Consider the following 21755-nt stretch of genomic DNA (forward strand, 5'->3'; position numbering starts at 1 on the left):
TATGAAAATTAATAAAATATAATTATAGAAAAAAAATAAAATTCTTTACTTCAAAAACCAAGTAATAATATGAATTTTCTCTCTAATACTGTTGGGGGTTGTTAACCAGAATTTTGTCTCTACCCATTAGATGTCAGTTATAATCCCTCCCTCAGTTATGACTACCAAAAATGTCTCCAGACATTGACAAATAGTCCCAGGAGGAAAGAAATTATATCCAGGTGAAACCATTGACCTAGAGGTGACTATCTGCCAAAATGTCATCATTGTCAAGTAAATAAACTCTGCTCTAGATCTAAAACTTTAGGACTGTCTTTAAGCACTCAGATTATTTTCCAAAGAAAAGAAATCATATTAACATTACTCTTTAATAAGTAGTTGTTGCCAGATGCCATCAAGTCAGTCACAAATCCCAGCACAATCTTTGCCATGCTAAAGTTCATTGTTGCAGTCACTGTGTCAATCCACCTCATTAAAGGTCTCTCTTTCACTAGCCCTACATACTAGAATGGGGAAGGTGTTTAAAATAGGATTAGTTTTAAGATGAAGATTTAAGAGTCCGACATATTTAAGTCACTGTGTTCATCTACCTGTTTGAGGGTCTTCCTCTCCTTTGCCAACCATCTGCCTTTCCAAGCATGAAATCCCTCTCCAAGGAATAGCCTCTCTTAGTAACATGCCCAAAGTATATAAGACAAAATTTTAGTATCTTTGCCTCCAAGGAGCACTGTAGCTGCTCTTTCTCCAAGACAAAGAGTTTGTTCTTTTGGCAATTCATGGAATATTCAGTACTCTTCTCCAACACCACAGCTCAAAACCATCAATTCTTCTTCTGCCATCCCTATTCATTATCTAGCTCTCAGAGGCTTGGTAAATGACCAGAAAGACTCAGAAGCACCTTAGTCCTCAAACTGACATTATCACTCCTCAATAATCTGGAGAAGTCTCTGACCGCTGACTTTTCCAGTCTAATAGAGCTCCTGATTTCCTGGGCCACTCAATGACATATAGCCCATAGCATCTCTCAATACGGTGACTCAAGGCTTAAATTTGCTTTTTCACTTCTCTCACCTTGAAAAATGCCTGCCTGGTACACAGTAGAAAATCCATAAATATCAGTTCCCATGCTTCTCCTATTTTCATCCACTAGCATCAACTCCAATTAGCTCAAATTATAACCATGGTCTCATCACAGTTTTAGGCTGATGTGATGACTCATAAATTTAAATATTATAAATAACATATTAAGTAATGTGGTAAGAAATAAGTGAAAATACAAGGATTAAGTGTATTAGTTTATAGATTTTAGTCACATGTTCCTCATTTGAAGATAAGGTATTATAGTAACCATATTAGAAAAGTATTCAGTCAAAAAGGCATATCTACAATTTTTAATCACCCTAAAAACCAAAAGAACAGTTAACAGAGTTGTAAAAAAAGGAGGAATATATTCATCAAGACAGTTTATCATGGGCAGAAGGGCGGTAGTTAAGAAGGGACCTACTTTGGTGGTGATCCTATACGTGATGTAGGTCTCCATTGTGCAAACATGCTTCTTGGGATCATCAACGGTGACAAAGAGATCTCTGGTCTCACCATCAATATCATCATCAAGCTGAAGTCTGTTGAGAAGGGAAGATGAAGAAGCTGGACTCGAAGTGCCTGCTGGAGTACCACCATTGGGCAAAACGAGATCCTAAAAGAAGAAAAAAAGTTATCTTAGAAATTCATGAAAGCATACACCAGAAAACATCAGCAAACGTGGCTTGTTTAGCCAAACCTCGCAGCATTCTAGAATACAGAACTCTATCAAGTAGTATTTTCAAATACCTGACTTGGGAAACTTCTGAGCTCCCTACTCTAAATTCCTACAGTAAATATGTCCTTTATGTTCACCAGAAACAATCATAGAGCGAGACACCAAATTCATGTCAATTCATCTTCCAGCAAGCACTAGAGAAATCAATATCAATAGTCCATAGATAGAAAATGTTCTTAGGTGTTATCAAGTTGAGTACTTAGAGCAACCCTACGAACAACATATCTTAACCCTCTTCCTGTCCTGCGTCATCCTTCTCAGCCAGGACATATTTGAGTCCACTGCTACAGTCACTGTGTCACTGAGGGCCTTCCTCTCTTTTGCTGACCCTTTATCCAAGCACAATGTCCCTTTCCTAGAATACCTCTCCTAACAACATGCCAAAGTATGTGAGACAAAACTTTGCCATCCTTACCTCTAAAAAGCACTCTGGTTGCACTTTATCCAAGACATACCTAAAAGCACTCTGGTTGCACTTTATCCAAGACATACCTGTCTGTTCTTTATCCAAGACATACCGGCGGTATCTTTCATCATAATCAAAATTTGATGAAAATACATCTCAGTGATCACAACAGAGAATATTTCCCCCCATTCTCAAGGCTACCACCTGGGCCCAGGTGAACGTTAAGGGGACAACAAGTCAATCATGTCAAAGAGACAATTAAACATTATATATCTTCTGATAGAAGTTTACATCAAGGCTTCAGACTTGTTTATTCTGGCTCAAATCTGTGATGAGAATTTACATCTCCACCCCAGATACATTTGTGAGAAAGATGAGCCATCTCCTCTGGTGTGATTTACACCCTTGGAAACCCAATAATAGGTCAGCAATGAGTAGGCTCAACTCAATACACCACCAATGAAGTCCACACAGGCTTTAGACCCCAGAAATACAGAATCAGAATCTATAGCCTAGTAAGACCCCCAGGGGATTCTCACGTATACATAAGATAAGAATCACGGGGGAGTCTGGTTTAACTGTATATTCAGTGTGTCTGGAGTGGAGATGCAATTCTCTGGAGGTAAAACTGGAATGAACCAGTTCAAATGGCTAGTTTTATAGTACCACCTATGAAGTATACTTGAAAATACTGAGTCTGAGTCCTTCACAAGTATCAAGTTATATTACCAATTTGTAGAAACTAGACAGGAGGGATGAACATGTGAAATAATGCAAGGAAGAAATCAGGAAGGAATATACTAGGTGACTCTTAAGAGAACCAAAGACTCAGTTTCGTTAATAAATAAATTACAAGGAAAAAAGGAAAAGAACAAAAGGACAAGTGCTAATAGATAAAAAGATATTAAACAACTTCAATAAAGTAACATTATTTAAATCCAATTAAAACAAAATTTTTAAAAGATGTGATATTCAGGGAATTTGGAACATTATTCTGTTATTTGATAATATTAATAAATTACTAGGTACAATAGTGAAAGTATTATTTTACAAAGATCATCTTTCAAAAATACTAACGGATGAGAGAACACATCTAGAGTTTGCATTACAATAATTCAGGATGGAAGTAGTATACAGTAATATAAGTGATACAAGATGTTTATGAGTGATAATTGTTGAACACAGTGGGCTTATGCTCCCTTTTGTATATGTTTTAAATTTACCACAATAAAAGGAATTTTAAAAAAGAAAGAAGTAGGATGGCAAACAGGAGAAAAGGGAAGATAAAGTATTATAGATGTTTGCATTTACATTTTAGCAGTTAGATACCTAAATAAATGAAAAACCCACAAAACATCCTGAAAGAGCTGCAAAATTGAAAAGACCTGTTTTAGTTACGTTTCTGGTTTTCAGGTTTGGTAACAGGGCAGCACCCTGCCTGGTTGTAACACGTCTTTGAGTATCACCTTAGAATCTTTAGGACATTAAAGACTAAGAGTTACGGCAAGAAAGTGACATGATACTACAGAAAAGGTCTTGAACAGGAAAGTAGGGAAACATTCTTGTCCTGTGGGTACTCAGGTGACAGGATGAGAATACAGAAGTGCTTTCTCCTGAATTTTCTCTCACTGTAATTATGCAGGTTGGCCATAAGATATACTGGTTTTGTGGTTTTTTGACTGTGCAAGGGCATTTAACTGTGTGGACAACAACAAATTATGAACTACACCAAGATAAATGAGAATTCCAAAACATAACTGTGCTTATGCAACACAGGTACATGAAGCAGGTTCAAAAAGAATAAAAGCTTGAAAGTCAGGGAAAATGAAGGCCAGAATTGTATCCTTTCACTCTATTTTTTTATTTTTATTTTATCTGCATGCTGAGCAAAGCATCTCAGAAGGCAGACTAGAAGAAGAACATGGCATCAGGATTGGAGGAAGACACATTAACAACCCGTTATTATGCACAACCTTTTTTGCAGAAAATTAAGAAGGCTTAAAGTACTTACTGATAAAGCTCAAAGTCTTCATAGTGTAGATTACATTTTAGTTATCGATTATTTCATCTTGAATCCAAAATCTACACCCATGGAAGCAGGATTCAAGAAATAAAACTACATATCATATTGGGAAAAGTTGCTGCCGAGGACCACCTTAAACTGCAGGAGAGCAGGAAAGTCAGTTTAAAGATTAAGGTGTACCTGGCCCAGGCCATGGTCTTTTTAATTGCTTCATATGTATGGGGAAGTTGGACAATGTATATGGAAGACTAAAGAACAGACGTCTTCAAACGATAGCATTCATGAAGAGTACCGAATATCCCAGCGGTGGCCAGGAGAAGAAAAACAAGAAGAAGAGCAGCCAGTGTTCCTCAGAAGTGAAGATGGGGACACTTGATATCACACACTTTGGGCATATGACCAGAAGTCCCCAACTCCTGGAGGTCATCATTTGGGAAAAATATGAGTCAACAATATAGAAGATCTTCAACAAGATGGTTTGACACAGTGATCACAACAATGAGTTTAAGAACTGCAGAAATTATGTGGCTGTCACAGAATTGAACAAGATTTCATTTTGTTATACGTACAGTTGTTTTGAGTAGTCGCGAATCTACTGCACTAATAACACCAACAATAGTCAATATACCCAAAGTCCACGCCATGGAATCAAGTCTGATGCAGAGCAATCCTCCACTGGGTTTTGGAGGCTGTAAATATTTATGGACAGAGACTGCCCATCTTTCTCCAGTGCAGGAACGAGTGGATTCAAACCACTGACTTTGCAGTTAACAAATAATAACTCATCACATCATTAGAGCTCCTTTAAGAGAAGATATTATTGTTGTTAGGTATTGAGTCGAATATGACTCATAGAAACTGTAACAAATATATCTGAACCTTGTCCTATCATGTGTCATCTCCATCATTTCTGACATACTCGAGCCCATTGCAGCCGTCACTATGTCAATCCATCTGGCTGAGGGTCGTCTTCTCTTTCATAAACCCTCCATCTTTCAAGCATGATGTCCTATTCAAGGAATAGCCTCTTCTAACGACACAGGATATAGGAAATTAACTTAGCAGTCATATCCACAATTACCAGCTGATCATGGGACAGCTGGGCAAAGGTTGAAAAATCAAGCTGGGACATGCAGAGGGAAGCAGGGCCTGGAGTTAAGAGCAAGTCGCCCAACTTGGTGAGCAATGAGAAGTACACACAAAAAAGGCACTTTCCTTGCATTCCCAACTTCAGTGACCACAGATATATTTAATTATATGTTTAGCGATGCCAATATTATCTACTAACAATTAAAGGTGACTGTTTCATTTCTTTTTTGTGTGTGACTGTTTTTATAGAAAGGGAGCAGTCACCTCCTCTCCACCATTTCTCTTCAGCTACACTTCTAACAACACTTGACTGCTCCTCTCACTGTTCCTGTTATTGTTGTTGTGTTGCTGTTGTGTACAATAGAGTGGGAACCGACCAGTAGCTGATCCTTTGGTGGGTTTTCCCAGGTAGTTAATCCCACAGGAGGAGATTGCTCATCCTTCTCCCGCAGAGCAGCAGGTGGCCTTGAACTATGTGCCTACGGGACTGCAGCATAGCTTTTTGCAAGTAGCATCTGTATCAAACAAGATGACTGCTTGCTCAGCACTTGGATACCTGCCCAGGTATCTGAGAAAAGACCTCCTCTTCCCTGTAACTCTGAAATGACAATCAAATCTTCACCCTTTCAGTAAATATTTAAACGCAGGTGAGCAGACCAGGTGCCGTGCTAGGCAATTCAAGGGCTCATGCTTGCTCTGTATCAACAATATCTCAGTGGGCTCCTGAATGTCTCCATCAGTGGCTAAACATTGCAAAACACAAAAAGTGCAAAACCAGGCAAGTCACCATCAGTTCAAACTGAAGCAATCCCCAGTCAGTCCTGGACTAATTAATTTTTTTATCATTCACAACAAACTGTGGCTAATGCTGAGAAGAATGGGAATTTCTGAACACTTGATCATGCTAATGTGAAACCTAAGTACTTGGACCAGGAGGCAGTCGTCAGAACAGAACAAGGAAACACTGCATGGTTCAAAACTGGGAAGAGTGTGTACTCCAGGGAAGGGTCCTATTTCCATATCTTTTCAATCTATATGCAAAACAGATTATCTGGGAGGCTGGTCTCTGTGAGGAGAAGTGTGGCATCAGGATTGGAGGAAGACTCATCAACAATCTGCATTATGCAGATGACACAACCCTGCTTGCTGAAACTGAAAAGGACCTGAAGCACTTGCTGCAGAAGGTCAAGGACTGCAGCCTTCAATATTGATTGACGGTCAATATCAAGAAAACAAAGATTCTCACTACTGGGCTGACTGGTAGCAACATGATGGATGGTGAAGAGATTGAGACTGTCAAGCTTCATTTTGCTTGGCTCCATAATCAAGACTCTTGGCACCAGCACCCAGAAAATTAAAAGACGTATTGCATTGGGAAAGTCTGATGTCAGAGACCTCTCCAGTGTACTGAAGAGCAATAATGTCAGTCTGGAGACTAAGGTGTTTCTGATACAGGCCATGGTCTTTTGCAATCACTTGCTATGTGTCAGAGAGGGGGACAATGACTAGGGATGATAGAAGGAGAATTGATGCCTTTGAGCTGTGGTGTTAGAGAAGAGTATTGGATATACCATGGATTGCTAGGAGAACAAACAGGTTCATCCCAGAGAGGGTTAAAACAGGCTGTTCCTTGGATGCAAATATTCTGAAGCTTTGTCTGACATACTCTGGAGATGTTGCAAGGCAGGACCAGTCCTTGGAGAAGGACATCATGTTTGGGAGGGTGGAGGAACAGTACAGGAAAGGAAGACCCTCTATGAGATGGATTGATTCAGTGACTGGCGTAATGAGGGTAGGTGTGTCAGAGGCAATAAGATTTATACAAGATAGAGCAGGGTTTAGGGCTGTTGTACATAAGGGTCTCTATGAGTTGCAGGCAATTTGACGGCACATAACAATAACAACAACATGTACAGTGCTGGCACTAGTCTCCAGAATCCATTCTGCTGGTTCGTAACCTTTAACTTTGCCTGGAAAATCCCCTCCTCCTCTTTTCTACATGTTGTCATGTGCCATGGAATCAACTAGTCTCATAGAGATCCCACGTCCTACAGCACAAAACTCCCCCTCATTATCATCTCACAATCTCTGTTTGTGCAGTCGCCATGCCAAGGCACCTCACTAAAGGTCTTCTTTTTTACCAGTTCTCTACTTTTCCAAGCATGATGTCTTTGTCTAGGGACTGACCCTCCCTGAAGTCTCACCATGAGGATCCTGCTCAGAGCCTCTTCTTCTCAGCAGTCATCCCTGACCTGTCCCCCTGGCAGAATTAGTCACCCTTTCCCTTCGACTCCAAAAACACAGAAGCCATTACCAAATGTGTAATAATTTATTCCCACATCTAACTTATCTATGAGCATTGTGAGCTGTCAGTGAGTGCAGCTCCCTTGTCCACGTTTATGTGAGTTTGCGTGACCATCTGTCCCAAGTCTAGGAATAGCTCTGAGCCAACTTCTCTAACCTTTGCTCCAGGGACCTCGGCCAATTAACTTTCCAGGAACAGCTTTCACAGTTGTCTGAAATGTCTTGGACAGAGAGTGTAAAGCTAAGCAGTTTTCAAGTAAGTGACTGGGGTGGAAGAGGGGGAAAGACTGTCAATTTGGTTTTGGTGCACAATCCAGATTGTGTCCCCATAGAACACAATTAGGGAAAACACCTACACCCCCTACCCTGGGGTTATTTCGTGGAAGATTTTGGAGCACGCCCATGGGCTACAGATGGCTGCCATTTCATCAGCAGTGATCCCAGGGCACATCTCTGTAGAATGCTTTCTCCTCCTCCTTACAACAACCCTGTGAGGCCCGACAGTATCTCTACACATGAGGAAGTAGATTTTAAAAGATTAAGTGAGTGTTGTACAAAGGGTCCTGGTTTCTAATTCAGTGTGTCCCACCAAGCTGAATATTCTTTGGGTTATTTTCTGCCCAAAACCACCTCTACTCCATCTGCATTCTCTGGCAATAAACCCTTAGGGGTAAATACAAGGATTCTGTTTTTCACAGTCAGTTTGGGAAAGTGAACCTTTTCCCTTAGGATTTTAAAACACAAGCTACTCTTCAGATGACTCTTCAAGATACATACTCCATGAGACACAGACATGAAGGAGAGATGGAAATCGTTAGAAAAATAAACAGAGACTTTGCGGATCTGAATGGCCCAGGCTCCTGTGCCCATCACAGTCCTCCAGCAGCTGGGTTTTCTATGCTAAGAGCTCAAAGCTCTAGAGCAGTGATTACACGATAGTGGCCCCTTTAGGAAGGATATGAATTCTAGATGCTGACAGCCAGGGAATCTCTTGTCTCTACACAAAAGCCTGCTCTTTTATTTTTCCTACCTTGCAGTCATCACTGCTTCTCAGGAGAAGGCTGGGCACTCTCCTCCCATGCTATTAACTGCCCCTGAAAGGCCATGGGAGGGTCGACTATGCATCGGATCCAACTTGACAGTAAATAACAGCAGCAGCAACAGCAACCTTCAGTCAAGTTTTCCAGCGACAGGGAGAGTGCTATTCTAAACACATCAATCACCATGCGACTCATCTCACAGTCAGAATCAAATCCAAACGCCCCAACAGAACCTGTCAGGCGTGGTACAACCTGGCCCTTATCCCCCCTCTCTGACTTCATCACTGACCTTTTCCCCTATTTAACTTATTCTTCCAACTGGCCCCAGAACTGGTCATACACACTTTGATCCCAAGGCTTCTGGACTTGCTGCTCCTTCTCTTTGGAATATTCTTAGCTCCAATTCCCAGTGGTTGACTCCTCTCCTCAAACAAGTTTCTACTCCAATCATACTTACCTGGGAGGCCTTCTCAGTTCCCCAAAATCTAAAAATATCCACATTCCCTCCATCACTAACTTCTTCCTTGCCTTTATTTACTTTGCAAAACTAAGCACTCAAAAATTCATTATGGCTTTTCCATCTAATATCAGTCATGCTGGCCATTCTTACTGCCTCTCTGAACTCCACATTCTCCTAGCACCCAACCCCTGAACATCTGTGGGAGAGAAATCCACAAATTCCTTTGAGATTTCATAACTGGAATAAGCTCTTCATAGCTAGAGAGGGTCTGGGCTGCTAACAGGAAGTTTTTGTACTTTTGGCTACTTTATGCCTGGGGCAAGAGCTGCTGAGTTCCCCAGGAGACTCTGGAAGATAAAATGGTAGGGAAAAAAATTAACCTCCACCTACTAATCTTACTCCTAGCCACTCTTTATTGGGGTTCTGAAGATTACGTTTTCTGAGAAGTAACTTCACCAAGATGTGCAAAGGTCCGATGATGAGAGCCCCAACACCAGCAGTGGTAGTTCAAATGCAGACCAGCCGCTCCAGAGCCTGAAGAATAAGAACAAAAGCCTTCTGCCACCCAGCAGAAGAAAAACACCCAACTCTCTAGCAAAACCACTGCTAAGTCATCCACTAATGCTAAAAGACTTCAGAAGGAGCTAGCCGAAATAACCTCCTTGATCCTCCTCCTAACTGCAGTGCTGGGCCTAAAGGAGATAACACTTATGAATGGAGAGCAACTCTACTTGGTCCACCAGGTTCTGTATATGAATGAAGGTGATGTGTTTTTTCTGATATCTCATTTTCATCAGATTATCCATTTAAGCCACCAAAGAGGATCCTCTAGTTGGAAGCATAGCCACTCAGTATTTGACTAACAAAGCAGAACATGACAGGATAGTCAGACAGTGGACCAAGAGATACACAACATACTTCACTTCCTTTATATGTGGTGTGAAGGAGCAGAAGGCATCTTTGCCCTGTGCTGCAGATCTTCATAGCCTTTATAATATGACTGACTCTACTCTGCTTTTATCCTTTGGAGACTTGGAGATTCCCTAAAAAAGGTAAAAGCTATCAAGAGTAGAACTTTGTAGTTATGGATTGTTGTCATTATAGATTGTTATTGTTGTTGTTGTTATTAAGTGCCATCACAGTGACCCTATGAACGAAAGTCCTCAACACTTATGTGCAAGACTTTCATCCTTTTTCCAGGTTCATAGGGTTTCCGGAGACAAGCTATTTATGGAAGTGGATGCCACTCCTATTTCCAAAGTTATATATTAGTTATGTTTAAAAGGCTTACATGCAAGTCTTGCTTCTTTGGGATATCAAAATGTATTTTGTGATGGACTAAAGATACTAGTCCTGAAGTCTACCAAATATTATTGTGCATTTTAGCATAATTCATTATCCATACAAAGTTATAAAAGTAGCTGTAGATGACTAGGAAATTATATCATTTGTAGCAAACCTAGATCTATTTCCTAGTATATGGTACATGCTGTTATGGAAATGTTTTACCTTTCACCTTTGTCAGTTTGTAATGAGAGGATTTCCTTTTATCTTTCTTAGGTCAGAGAACACCTGATACATCATCTCAAATACAATAAACTGTTACTGAAGAAAAAAAAATTATGCATATTGATTGGTTGCTGTGAGATTCCATGCTAGACTTTACTTTCAGTTATCTCTTTTAACACTCTAACCTGGGGTGATAGTTGAGACTCAAAAAGCACCTGATGAATGAATGAATGGCTCTTAGTAATGAGCTGAGCCAATCCTTTAACATGGAAGTTTGCCACCTGAACACATTTAATAAGCATCTGCTGAAGGACAATGAAGCTGAGTCTAACTAAGTCTGAATGCCCAGTTATGAATGACTTACTAACAGTGAGATCTGAGCAAGTTTCTTTCCCTCTTACCATGAACTGAACATAATGTGGAATTTATGTGATGATTCTGATGATCTTATAAACCAAATAGTTGTAAAAGGATTAAAGGTGGAATGCAACACCCCTTAATCCAATCACAGCCTTGATCCATGTGAAGGAAGCTTCCCTAAGCAATGGTGGTGTGGTCAACAGGAAACAGCTGCTAGCCCAAGGCCGTGTGCAAAGCAACAGCTGCTCTGAGGGAGAAAGATGGCAATCTGTGCTCATGTGATTTAGAGCCTCGGAAGCCTAGAGGGTGAGCGATGAGTCAGTTCCAACTCAACCACAGTAAGAGAGAAAGAGAAAAGGAGAAGAAAATAAGCCTATTGGGGGGGGAGGGGGGAAGAAGGGTGACCCTAAGAATCAACAAGAAAGGATTTCTAGGAGTGGAATGCCTCGTATCAGACCCAGGCCTCTTCTCAAAGAAGCTTCTTCATCAAGGAAGGTAGGACCTTCAGATGCTGAAGAATACAAGGACCTCCTTCCAGAACTGAGAGACAGGACCTTCCCTAGAACTGGCACCCAGAACTGGACTTCTAACCTTCTAAATGGTAAGAGAATAAATTCGTTAAAGCCCTTTACTGCTTGTTGCTGGTTGTTATTTGGCACCATCAGTCACCACAAGGATCTGAACCTTGCCCTATCCTGCTCCACCCTCATGATCCCGGTTGTTACAGTCACTGTCAGTCCATTGAGTGAGGGTCTGTCACCTTTGTCTCTGACCCTCCACTTTTCCCAGCATCGACTGGCCCCTCTTGACAACACACCCAAACTATGTGAGCCAGAGTTTCACAACCCTTGCTTCTAAGGGGCGCCCTGCCCTGGTTGCACTTTCTCCAAGGCAGACTTGTTTGTTCTTCTAGCAATGTCTCCGTTAAAACATTATTAGATTAGTAAGACACCTCCATACACTGTACTATAAAACCACAGTAGTAGGATGCAATTCATTCACATATGGAAGATCTATCAATAATCTCCGTTATGCAGATGACACAACCCTGCTTGCTGAAACTGAGGAGGACCTGAAGCACTTGATGCAGAGGGTCAAGGACTGCAGCCTTCAGTATGGATTGAGGCTCAATGTCAAGAAGACAAAGATTCTCACCACTGGACCAATTGGCAGCATCAGGATGGATGGTGAAGAGATTGAGATTGTTCACCGCTTTAGTCTACTTGGCTCCACAATCAACACTCTTGGCACCAGAAGGCAGGAAATTAAAAGACATATTGCAATGGGAAAGTCTGCTGTTAGGGACCTCTCTAAAGTACTGAAGAGCAACGGTGTCTCTCTGGAGACTATGGTGCATCTGATACAGGCCACCATCTTTGCAATCACTTGTTATGTGTCAGAGAGTTGGACAATGACTAGGGAGGATAGAAGGAGATTTGATGCCTTTGAGCTTTGATGTTGGAGAAGACTATTGAGGGTACCACAGACTACTAAGAAAACAGATTTATCCTGGAGAGGGTTAAACCGGGCTGCTCCTTGGAGGGAAGGATTCTGAGGCTTCATCTGACATACTCTGGTCATGTTGTAAGGAGAGAGTGGTCCTTGGAGAAGGACATCGTGCTTGGGAGGGTGGAGGGCAGGTGGAGGAGGGGAAGGCCCTCTAGGAGATAGACTGATTCAGTGACTGGGGTAATTGGGATGAGTGTGTCAGAGACAATGAGATTGGCACAGGACAGAACAGAGTTTAGGGCTGTTGTACACAGGGTTGCTATGAGTCGCAAGTGACTTGACGGCACATAACAACAACAATAACAACAACATGGTAGAACCTGAAACAGGACTTGGAACATGGAATATCACTATGAACACATGCTGAAAATAAAAAATGAAGTTGCCTGACCACAGACATTCTTGTATCATAGCCTATGGGATGGTTCACAATATTTTGTATTTTGTTACAAACAAAAATTACACTTATAGTCAGTTTGGACCTCAAATATATTTTCCTTAATTCATTATTTTAGTATGATAAATCCTTCAAAGAGATGAAACTGTATAGTTAATAATCAAATGAAAATAAATCTCTATTCCTCCAAAATATCAATTCTCATCATTTAAATGTTAGCTACAAGATAATTTCTTTTCCCCTTTCCCTCTTTTTTTTTACCAAGAAAGAGAAAGACAAAGCTGAACTATTTCAGAAACTCTCTAGTTAAAAGAATTTCAGATTTAAGATCCACGATTCTGGCCAACAAGCTGAAAGACCATTATTATATTAACATAAATCACCAGTGTAACTTCATATTAGATTAAATATACAGTTTAGGCAAAGAACCCAATATGGGTTTAATAGAACCAAGCCATGCTGAAATAACCTAATTTATTTTTTCTATACTGTTAGGGAGTGTGGGTCCCTAGTTTCAGATGGGCATTCAGAGGGGAGGAAGGGCCCTACAGATGCTCAGCTATGCCTATCTTACTTTCATTATCTCCTTGGTGCCAGGCACCAAACCGAACTGAACACGATTGTGACTGCTCATTTTGTCACAAAGTTAAATTTAAGCTGGCTTTGGAGGACATATTCAAAAGGAAAAAGTGGGTTTTAATGTTCTGTTTTAAAGACATTCATAGCAGAGCAAAGAACACTGGGCGGGGGATGGGGGGGGGAACCAAAGGCTCAATGAGCAGTAACTGGTGTCTACATTAAGGTAAAATGTTACATATTCCTTTAAAAATGACAAATATAAACTTCTGGCTGGCCTCAGTGGATTGAGCATAAGCGTGTTTCCCTCCTTTCCTCTCCAGAGATGCTAATTTAACAACCTAGAGAATGTCAGGTGGGGAGAATATGGGGTGGGGGTGGGGGAGCGGTGAGAACCCTAAAAGGAAGCAAAGGGGCTCTAGGAGGTAGAAGCAGTGACTGAGGTGTGTCCATGTTAGAAACCAGGATATGGTGTCATCCAGAAGCCAAAAATTTCAGATTCCTCTGGATGTAAATAGGACACATCTGAAAAAAGCATTTAGAGACATTTTCAACTCATGTTCCTGAAGCTACCTAAACTTTGTTACCATGTTAATGTTATTTTGTTGTTAGGTGTTATCAAGTATATCAAGTAGCTTCCCCTTCGTGACCCGATGACCAAAAGAACAAAACAAAGCCCACTCCTCCCTGGAACAAAGATCCTCAACACTGCTGCTATGTTTTAACTCATTGTTACAAATACCATGTCAATCCATCTCTTCATGGATCTTCCTCTTTTTATTACACTGACCCTCTATGTTCCCAAGCATAGTGTGTATGGACGAGCCAGTCCAGGATCTGGCCCCTCTTGATAACATGACCAAAGTATGAGAGACCAAGTCTCAGCAAAGTTACTGAAGCAGAAAATGTTCTGAATCTCCATCACATAATGCTCTAATTTTGAAGCACACTGGCAGGGGGTGGGGAAAGGCCAACCTTGAAGCAAGCAAGGACACAGGCGAATACCAGGGAAAGAATGGCAGCTTAGGTCACCCTGAGGTCCACGCCTTCTCTCAGGTGGGGTAGAAATACAGGAAAAAAGCTCAGAGGAACATGAAGGAATGTGGGTATACTTCCCCAGCTGGGTCAGCCCAACACAAAGCAGGCAGGACTGCAAGTTCTCAAGCGGCAGGACCTATGCAGACAGACAGGAGAGCAGCTCAAACAAGCAGCAAGCCAGGCTACACTGTGTCAAGCGGAAAGGAAGCAGGCCAGCCTCTGGCTTTTTCTCCTTCCTATTCTTCTTCCCTCCTCCAATAGACCACTCAACTGGTAACCAGTTAAGATCCAAGAAAAATATTCCAAGAACATCAAGTGAAAACCAAAGCAATCTCAGAATTCATTTGTTTTGCAGAAAGGTGAATACAAATGATGAGGTCTTCATTGTAGAAGGCCTGATGGTGCAGAGGTCAGTCATCCCAGCACTAACCAAAAGGTCAGCCTGTTTAATCTCCACGTAATCCACAGGGAAAGACGTGGCTGCTTCTGTAAAGCCTTGGAAACCCTAAGGCAACTCTACCTTCTCCTACTGGGTCAATATGAGTCAGAATGAAGTTGGCAGCAAGGAGTTTGATTTGGTTTCAGCATTACCTCATCATTCAGAGAAAAGAACACTGAAAAATAGATCAAGTTTACAGTAACTCATTATTAAGATTATAGAAAATAGTAACATTTTAAAAAATATACATAAAAACTGATAAGTTATTTACTATTGTTCTGTACCAATGAGTCAGAACCGACCCATAAACCATAAAAACAGCGGATTTTCAGAGGCAGTAAATCACACTGGAGGAGATTGTCCATCCTTCTCCCACAGAGCAGCTAGTGGACTCGAACTGCTTGCCTTCGAGGATGGCAGCACAGCTTCTTGCCAGTAGGCCAAGAGAGCTTCCTACACTATTTACTTGTTCCACAAAAAAAACTAAAGGGCATAGACTGTATTTTAGATTGGTGGTGGTGGTGGTTGTTGTGTACTGGAGAGCTGGAACTGACTTATACCTTATCCTCAAGTGGGTTTTCAGAGGCTATTAATCACATGGGAGGAAATTAACCATCCTTCTCCCACAGAGCAGCTGGTGGCTTCGAACCGCAAGCCTTGCCTTCAGAACTGCAGCACAGTTTCTTGCCACTAGGTCACTAGATTATTCATTCTGATTCTGTTTGAGCAACTGTTATACAGAAGTACTCTAAGAGAATAAACAGGTTTGTCCTGGAGAGAGTAAGACCGGGCTGCTCCTTGGAGGCAAGGATTCTGAAGCGTCACCTGACATACTTTAGGCATGTTGAAAAGAGGGACTAGTCCTTGGAGAGGGACATCATGCTTGGGTGGAAGAAGAAGGCCCTTGATGAGATGGACTGATTCAGTGACTCGGTAATAGGCGTAAGTGTGTCAGAGACAATAAGATTGGCTTAGGGCTGTTGTACATAGGGTCGTTATTAGTCACAGGCGACTCGATGGCACATAACAATAATATACAGAAGTAACACTGTAACAGTATTTAGTGATTAGAACTGCATTTTCTCACAATTTAAGAGATCTAGAGTCTGAATTCAATATACTGGTTCTAGGGGAAATCTCTCTGCCCATTCTGGTGAGAGGTGTTTTGTCTCTTCAGCTTTTATTCTTTGGGTCCTTGGTGATTTTTAAGTGGATAACATCTATTTTCTGTCATTTCTGCTTACTTAATCAGCTCTTTTAATATATGGGAAGGGGGGAAAGCATTTCAAACACCTCCTACCCTAACACTGTCTCATTAATCCAACAAAGAAAATACTATTACCAAATGTTATTACACCACAGGTATGGTCAGATTTACAAAACATTTTGGGGGAAATATAATTCAGTCCATAACATCTTTTTTATGCAGATTATACCTCCTTGCAACGGCGGGCAATCCTAACAGTGATCTCCCCAAAAGATAGCAACATATCCCCATTCTATTGACTTTGGGTTTGGCCAGGTGACTTGCTCTGACCAATGGCATTTAAGTGAACACAAAACACACACACACACACACACACACTCTCAGAGCAAGAACTTTAAAAGCCATTTCATGATTCTCGTTTTCTCTCCTTCTGCCTCCAGACTCTTGACAGAGAGCCACTGACACATAATGTAATCTATAAACTAATATTTGTTGTAAATATTTTCATTTTTGGACTACATTTGATTGCAAAAAAATGCTATCATTTTTAAATACTTAAACAGGAAATAATGAAACACACAATATGAATTTTTAAAATATAGAGACTTCTCTTTTCCCCTTTGGAATCATTCAAATGTATCCTAACCAATATATTACAAGTTCTAGAATCCTACTTTATTTAATTAGTAGTAAATTCAGTCTCCTCCCTCTCCCTTGCACCAGAATCTCCATCTCAAATTGTCTCCAAAACCCTCAAAGTTGCTTGCACAAATACCTCCAGGCCTCAGTAGGCTATGGTTTCTAGGTTCACATTTTTCCTGAGCAGTGTTACACTATCCTACTTTTAAAAAAAAATAGTTTACTAATTTTAATGAACATTTACAGAGATTTTGGATTTCCATTCATTCATTGTTGTACTTTTTTCTCTACCCCCCCCCAACCTCTTTATTTCTTTATAAGGTAAAAATTCAGATATGAGTTAAGAACCAGCTGTTTCAAATTTTTATTTGTAGATTAATAGCAATGTCTAAAATCTGAATGTTTCCCCAGCTTTTCTAATTAAAAAAATGTACCTTCAAGTAAAATCCATCATTGGCCTAATGTAAAGTAACACCTAAGAACACTGCAAATGAAGTAAAACTCAAAGAGCCCAAACCCACATTCTTTGCAAAATTTCCAATGTCTGATAATAGCTTTTTCTAAGAATCTCCAGATTTAGCAATCACTAACTTCTCCAGACATTCCTATGATTCTCGGGAGTAGAGGGTTTTGTCAACACTCAGCTGAATATAAACATGATTCCTCTCGCTTTTTACTAAGGATGATTTATTATTTCAAGCACATGCTGTTGTTATGTGCCCTTGAGTCAACTACAAACCAGTGACCCTATGAACAATGGCTCTGAACTCTGTCCTATCTTGAGCCAACTTCACCATCTCCGACACACCTGACCCCACTGCATAGTCACTGTTTCAGCCCACCTCGTTCAGGGCCTTCCCTTCTTGCACTGACCTTCTAGCCTTCCCAGCATAATGTCTTTCTCCAAGGACTGGCCGCTTCCGACAACATGCCCAAGACATGTGTGATGGAGTTTTAAAATCCTTGCCTCCAAGGAGCAACCTGGTTTCACCTTTTCCAGGACAAACCTATTTGTTCTCTCAGCAGTCCACAGTGTGTTCACTACTCTTCTCCAGCACCTTAATACATGTCTGCCAAAGCTTATGATGTTTATTGCAGTTACTAAGCAAAATATAACATGGCACCTATATTTCCAGAAATCATTCTAACTAGTCATTTCTTTTATAATTCTATTTTTTCTAATAATTCTATTTTTTTCTAATTTTATTATTCTATAAATTAAGACATCTCTAACTATAAGGTAATGCAGTATAGCTTATTGAAGACTTCTATACAAAATGAAGGGGGAGAACAAAAAATGCTGGAGCAACTTGAAAATGAGCTTGAATTTGTCAAATGTAAGAACAAAGTTGGAGGGAGCTCAGCTTGGTCATCCTACACTAAGAAATCACAGCCACTAAAGAGAAGAGGTATTTCCAAAGTTTGTCTTTAAATGATAACTAAGTCATATAAAGATTTTGCCTCTGAAGGATGTCAAGTATGTGTATTCCATCTGGAGGAGTCAAACATCCAAGAAGATATCTTTGTAAAAGAAAAATTAAGCTTTCCCAGAAAGTACAGGTTCAAAGAGAATATAACTCCCAACTAAAAACCTACTCTTTTCTGATCACCAAACACTATCCTCAGGACCTTGCCAACTAAAAATCCAGAAGTAAAGCAAAGTCCACCAGCATATCTGCACTAAAATCAAACGAGGGTTTGGGGTGAAGAATCCCTTAGAGATGACTCGTGTTGGTTGTGCTACAGATACAGAAAAAGTTTAGAAGTAACTTGCATGAGCTCACTCAAGTGGTATTTGAAGAACTCAGGGCTTTGGTCTCTCATCTTGACTGTGTTACTGAGGAACAGAGGCACTCCTACATCTTAACTAGCAAAAGGTGAGAGGGAGTATTCTGGGAAGACTAAGAACAATTTCTATTATAACAGGATAATGAAATTTCATAAGAACCATGAAGTTAACCTACTACATAATACAATCTAAGGAATTTTTTTAATTGAGATTTTAATGAAAATTTATAGAGAATTTGGATTTCCATTCATTCATTGTTCCACATTTTCCTCCCTGCCACCCCCACGGCCTAATTCACTTTTCTTTTTGGAAAAAAAAATTATTTCATTGTTGTACAATCCCGCCCGCTCCACCCCCACAAAGTCCACTTTACTATGCAGCTCTTATTCTGGGCTGTTGTCATGTGAATAATACGTAATCATATATTCCCTTTAAACAGTTCAATTTCTCATCTGTTTCAATGTGATTCTTATGTTCTTCCTTCCTCATATACTCTCCTCTTGGAAAGCCAACCCCACCCATGCTCAGGTCAATTATAGCCTTTGTAGCAGGGCTGACTCAAAGTAGCATCTTCAACTCTTGTCTTGTATACTGTCCACTTTAGGCTGGGCTTTTGTTACTACTGACGATTCCAATAGCTAATTACCATGAGTTCAACAAGTCCAGGCAACTAGATTCTTCACCTATTTCCTTCACAACTATCATTAAACGTCACATGGTTAATACCCAAATAATCATGTATGGATGCTGGTCATCTGGTCTTAACAACTCTTTTTCCAGTTTCTCCTCCATCATGTAGGCCACTAGCCAACAGAAGAGCAGCTTTCTTTAAAGAACCATTATTCTATACACAGACAGGTTAAAAATAAAAGACACGGGTGAATAAAAGAGACTACATCCAAGATAATATACACGTTAGGCAAGTGATCCTTCCACATGCATATTTCTATGTGTTGCAAATATTTCAAGTATATAGTAGAATCACCAGGTGGAAACATTATGTAAAGTTCTTAACCAAACCCCCTGGGGAAATGAGTTGTTAGTCCTGGGACCTCAGGATCATAATTTCAGGCAACAGCAAGGTCAACTAGCATAACACAGCTGTTAGAATGACAATGACAATGAATGATGAACAATGAACAATGGCAATGTTCTATCCTTTAGTAAGTAGTGACTGGGCTCTTTAAAGCTTGAAAACAGCCATTTAGGGTACAACTATTTGCCCCTTCTTCTTCAGGGCAAAGCATGGTGAAGTAAATATAAAATAAATTAGTTCAAAGCACTAATGACCTTGCGAATCTCAACTTCCATGACCCGAGACCAGAAGAACTTGAGGGTCCCCACTCACCCTACTGACCACTCAGAGACCACAACCAAGGGTGCTGGAGAGAGGGGTGCTAAGTGTGGAAAACATTAAAAAACACCAAATACCCAGGCTCACTGGTCTGACAAAGACTCACGAAACCGCTGAACTGTGGCTCTTAGGCACTCTTTGAGCTTGGAAATGAACTCATGCCTGTGACGTAACTTTCAGCCAAACAATCGATGAATCAATACAATGAACAATAATACCAAGGAGGTACACAGTCTTTTCTGTTTTTCTTTTTCATAAACTTTTTTAAAAAAATATTTTCATGTAGTTCTAGATTTTCCGTAAGTACAGAGTCTTTAGAACAATCAACTACACATGGTTAAAAGGACAGTTACTCAGGGACAAAGTACTGAAGGCAAGAAGGGAAAAAGACAAGAGAATGAGTGGAGCCACAGAGCAGAATGGGAGCAGTTCTAATACAATGTGAGGATTATAGTCACTGTCATAAAGCAAAATGTGAATGAATGGTTGAACTGACTACCAATCTGCCATTACAGATTGCACTCACTCAGATTGCAATGAACCATTTTTAAAAACTGACCAGTGATTCATCAAATTTGGAATTTTATTTGTACACTATTCCATTTTTCCAGTTATATTTCCATTTTAAAGTTTTAAGGCTGCTAGGATTTCCGTGGTTCCCATTGCAACTTCATACTTAAGGTACAAATTTCTTAGGTTCATCCTCAAACTCCTATCCAATCTCACTGTAATCTAACCTTCTCTTACTTTTCTCTATCCCAGCCCATTCTCTACTCCTTTATATGCAACATCCCTATGTCAAGCACCATCTCACTACCAGTTCTCAGTCTGAAGCTGTCTCCCTCCTCCTCAGCCTAAATGAACACTTGTAAATTTCTCTCATTCTTTCCACAGTCTGCTAGATTCAAGGTGTCCTTCTCTCAAAAAACTCAGATCTTTAATAGAAGAGGGAAAAGAGAAAGATCTGGGTTCAGAGTCCAAATGAATGGGACAGATGCCTGGCTTTGTACATCAGAGTCGTATGGCCTAGAGAAAGTTACTCTTATTTTCTGTGAGCCTAAGTTTTTCCATTTATGAATGCAGAGTATAAGAATTAAAGAAAACAGAATGTGCCTCACATAATTCCTTAATAAATGTTAATTCTTTCCCATACTTTACCCAATATCTCTCATTTGTACCTTTATTTATCTTATAAAACCTAGTTCTGATTTGTTTGTGTATGTGCTACAACCTGAAGCAGTACTATATATAGTCCACCAAACTATACAGTATTTAATAAAACAGGCCAAATGTCTAAAGGAAAGGGCAGTTTGGTTTTCAGAACCAGGGCCTAGAAGCAATTTTATACAAAGCTCAAAATGTATTATGCGAGCTAGTAATTGTTGATTAATCATCACACCAAACCAAACTCTTTTAGGAGCAAAAACCACTCAAGTGAGTGACAGAGGATGAATCAAGTATTGATGAAGTGCCAAGTGGTCTCTGTTGACTACTTACCACTCGTGCTTCTCAGGAATGTGATAAGGGCTTTGCTGTTTCAGCAAGACCTTTGAGTGTTTCTGTCTCAAATATTATGTAAAGCACACCCTTCCTTTACAACAAGGATTCTTACTTTGGAATCTGAAAATGTACTTTAGGGCTAAAACTTTTGTATACTAATATGCAAATGTGAATGAATCTTTCTGGGAGGGAATCTAGAAATTTCACAGCCTCAAAAATTCATGTGGGAGAAAGATCCGGTGTGAAAAACAATGTATATGAACTTTGTAAGTAAACCGGTATAAAAAATAATAATTT

The 21755-nt window shown here is 40.2% G+C and overlaps 1 protein-coding gene across 1 annotated transcript in view; it reads right to left on the minus strand.

Moving 5' to 3' along the window:
- Positions 1-21755, minus strand: part of SNX30 (sorting nexin family member 30) — a 133925-nt gene that overhangs the window by 65967 nt on the left and 46203 nt on the right. The window contains exon 2 of the mRNA XM_006900840.1: positions 1505-1696. Within this exon, the coding sequence (XP_006900902.1) occupies positions 1505-1696 (192 nt within the window). The remainder of the gene's footprint in view (positions 1-1504; positions 1697-21755) is intronic.

Source organism: Elephantulus edwardii, unplaced genomic scaffold (assembly GCF_000299155.1).
Source record: "Elephantulus edwardii isolate Elephantulus edwardi_28Jun2011 unplaced genomic scaffold, EleEdw1.0 scaffold00297, whole genome shotgun sequence".
Lineage (NCBI taxonomy): Eukaryota > Metazoa > Chordata > Mammalia > Macroscelidea > Macroscelididae > Elephantulus > Elephantulus edwardii.